The following is a 3756-nucleotide window of genomic DNA, read 5'->3' as shown; positions in this document are numbered from 1 at the left end:
CATGTTAGAAAGTTAGCCGGTTACTGTTAGGGTTCTAAACTTATTAATTCTAAGTACTTATTACTTTCATATTTTAGGTGTTAGAATGTTGCCTAACAAGCATTTGTCGGGTTCCAAGAAAAGGGAAAAAGACAAATAACTGAACCATTGTTGTCTTATGATAATCATAATAGTTATTTTATTGTTCTTTTAGTTTCTTATGTTTATTTAGTGTCAACTTTGTCTCTTACATGAACTAAATATATGTTGCAAGTTAACTATTACTAATACTATGATATATTTTATTTATCATATTACAGATGAAAAAAACTATCTAGCGTAAGGGCTCACAGTGTCATACTGTCATGTTGGTACAGGGGTCATCAAACTGCTGCTATCACAGGAGTACGTCTCTTTCCGAAGCATTTCGGAGTAAACAGAGCAAAAAGGTGCGGCAGTCTTTAGAAGGCGAGAGAGCAAAACGCTCACCGATTTTAGATTGTTGTTTAGTTTCAGCAAGTCGTCCGAAACAACCTCCAAAAGCGAGGACACCGAAGAACGATCGGGGACGGTCGTCGCATTCGGAATGGTCGCCGCCGGTACGTCGATCGCAGCAAGACCTGCACAGATGTGTAGCCAGACAGCACGAATCCAACGCTAGTAGTGCAAACGACGCAGCATAGTTTAGCAAAAGAAGTCAACAAAGGCGGACCTGGCTGGCTTGGTGAGACCACGAAGCAAACACCTGGCGTGCGCCTCTTCGATGCCGCCCTGCAGGCCCAGCTGTACCGGAGCCGAACGCTCTGTGCGCGAGCGTCGTGCTGGAAGCACCCGAGGCGGAGCTGCTGCGGCAGCGGAGGCGAGTGCGACTGGGCCGCGGCCGTGGCGGTGGCGGTGGCGGTGGCGCGGCGGGAGAGATGGGAGGAAGAGGCGAGGGAGGACGACGGCGCCGCCATGCTCATGGTCCTCGGGTGGCGGTGGTGGCAGGGCAGCGTGCGCGGCCCCGGCGTCTTGCAGTTTGTGAGCTTGCGGTGACACGCGACGCGGCAGGCAACCACAGGCAGGCGGGTGGCGAAGGCGGGAGTGGGGCCCGTGCCTTGCTGCGTGGGCGAGTTGGCGGCCGCGGCTTTCTATCGTCTGCTCGCGCCTTATCGCCGCCCATGGCCCATGGGATAGGGGCAGCCTGGGCCGTGGACGCTGTAAGCTGGCGTACTGGCGGTGCAAAGGCTGCTTGGGTGGGGACTGGGGATACGGCGAGGAACCCCACGATGTGAGTTTGTAGCTGCACGCCAACAGCGGAAATTTCTATTTCCGGCTGCAGGAAAGGGCAAAGTGGACGCAGTAGAATCCCACAAGATTGTTCCCTTTTAAGAATTGTTATAGATAAAAAAATGTCAGGAAGAGTGTTAAGTGGGTTTCTCAAGTGATCTGGCTTTGGGATCTACACTTGTCTTTTGGGTGGAGCTTTTGTGGGTTCAACAAAGACTCCACATTGAGAACTACACGTAGCGCAGATGGCAGAAGCCGGTGGTTGGCTGCCCACCAGTGTTCGAACCATGGGTTTGATGCTGGTGTATCACCAGGGTTTTTCCCCAGCACTGCTCAGGCTGTGCCCTGGCTCGTCTGCCTCTCACGCGTGATGCCATAATGGGATCGTGACGTGCCCGTCGTCTACGAAGTCAGAGGATTTCGGTGATCTCAAGAAGGACGCGGTCTTCAGATCTGAGTGTAGCTATATGTTTGTTTGTACAAGGGTGGTGTGAGTAGTGTGCGTGTGTTGAGTGGGCGTGCATGTGTACGACCATATGCTACAGTTGTACCCAGATGAGAGGCATTAAAAAAAAGACTCCACATTTGATGTTTGGCTTGGTAGGCATACGTGGAGTGATTTTGGTAAAGGTGGGAGTAGTAGAGGAAGTGGCTTCTCACTCGATTTTGGATCACTACACTTACCTATCTTGTCATAAAGTTTGTCACCCAACCCTCAACATCAAAGCCTACACCCACTTCACACCAGCTTGGACCGGTGGATCATCATCCCCAATTGGGGCTCCCCACATGACACCCAGCTCAAGATGGTCCGAAGGTATGTTTTTCTTCCTCAGACCTCACCTTGACAGTTGTTGGTATTTCTTATGCTCAAGTAGAGAATTCCACAAGCACACAGAATATACTGTTGTAGCACTTCACCTAGGAGTACTCCAAGCTATCATTATTTATTTTATCTCAAGAAAAAGAGATAGCTAGAAATGATAATAAATGAGAGATTTTAATATTTACTACAACTTAGTATCAAATAGTGATGGGAAGGATTGATGAAACAAGTTCAAGCTAACTCTAGGATAACTTAGTAAGGTATAGCTAGGTAGGAGGACAACGAGAGAGTATAAGGTTCCTATGATTCAAACTCTACTTCTAAGGATATATCTTAATCACACAATTGCAACACAAAGATTAAGTCCACACAACAAATATACTAGGCAGTAGGTGAGACAATAGGAGACAAAACTCCTACCGACGCATGTACCTTGTTACGAGAGCCTTATCTTTTAAGAACTTGCCTAAGAACACATGGTTGAAAGCCATAGTTTGGTCTTGGATAATTGATGAAACATATTGGACTAACCCTATGCACTAGATGTGGATTTGAGATAGGTTGGTCCAAGTCAAGTGATGGAGCTAGATGACACTCATGGTGATGGAGGTGGCCTAAGAGATGGTGAATCAAGTGCTCCAACTTGAAAAAGAAGAAAGAGAAACAAAAATGGGCTCAAGGCAAAGGTCATGCAATAGGGCCATTTTGTTTTGCCGATCAAGACACTACAGAGAGTGTGACCAGATTTAGGATAGATAGCGGTACTATGAAGAGGGGAAATCATGATAAAAGCGGTTATCAAGTGCCACTAGGTGTGGGGGTATTAAGCCCTATACCCTTACGGCTAGGCTTGGGCCAGCCCGGATCAGTGGGTTCGGTCCACCAAAAGACGACGCGCGGCCCGGCCAACCTGTTTGGAGTCCCACGTAAGGAGTCAAAACAGATTTGGCGACCAAGCAAGATCCTGGTCGGTTAGAATAGGAATCCTTATCCGGCCATGTATGGCAATTGTAACTGGCTAGGATTAGTTTCCAGATCTGTAACCCTGCCTTCCGGACTATATAAGGCGGGCAGGGGACCCCTCTAAAAATCATCTCTTATTGACATACAACAATACAATCAGACACAGGACGTAGGTATTACGCCTTCTTGGCGGCCGAACCTGGATAAAACCTCATGTCTGTCTTGCGTCACCGTCTTGTTTGTGGCTTCCGCATCTGTCTGCCGACAATCTACTACCTTGGGCATACCCCTAGATAGACTGCCGACCATATTTCGTCGACAGTGGCACGCCAGGTAGGGGGTGTGCGTACTACTCTCCAAGCGAACAAAACGGTCATCACCTCCGGCCCCATGGCTACACCAAGCGGACTCACGTTCACCGTCGGCCAGATCACCAGGACCACCGGCTCCGACGACTTCATCGCCATGACCACGGAGGAGGCACGGATTCAATCTGCGTCAACCACTACCTCACCTGCATCGGCTACGGCTCCGACCATGGTGGATGCGGCTCCAACCACGGTGGATACAGCTCCGACCACGATAGATCTAGCTCCGACCACGGTACATCTGGCTCCGACCAATCTGGCTCCGACCACGCCCGCATCATCTTCAGCCACGCCAACAACTCGTCATTCGCCTCCCCGCTACAAAGGGAAGCAGATCGACAACACCGACCT

At 49.5% G+C, this 3756-nt stretch overlaps 1 protein-coding gene across 1 annotated transcript; it reads right to left on the bottom strand.

The window, feature by feature from the left end:
• Positions 1-315: 315 nt before the first annotated feature.
• Positions 316-1109, bottom strand: LOC136505954 (probable solanesyl-diphosphate synthase 3, chloroplastic). The gene is made up of 2 exons (XM_066501087.1): positions 692-1109; positions 316-599 (listed from the first exon to the last, which is right to left on the bottom strand). The coding sequence occupies exons 1-2, from the start codon at positions 939-941 to the stop codon at positions 343-345; spliced, it is 507 nt and encodes a 168-aa protein (XP_066357184.1). The 5' UTR covers positions 942-1109; the 3' UTR covers positions 316-342.
• Between the last annotated feature and the right edge of the window lie 2647 nt (positions 1110-3756).

The sequence above is a fragment of the Miscanthus floridulus genome, chromosome 14 (assembly GCF_019320115.1).
Source record: "Miscanthus floridulus cultivar M001 chromosome 14, ASM1932011v1, whole genome shotgun sequence".
NCBI classification, from domain to species: Eukaryota; Viridiplantae; Streptophyta; class Magnoliopsida; order Poales; family Poaceae; genus Miscanthus; species Miscanthus floridulus.
The sequence above is the reverse complement of the archived record's forward strand: the minus strand, read 5'-3'. Positions and strand labels throughout refer to the sequence as shown.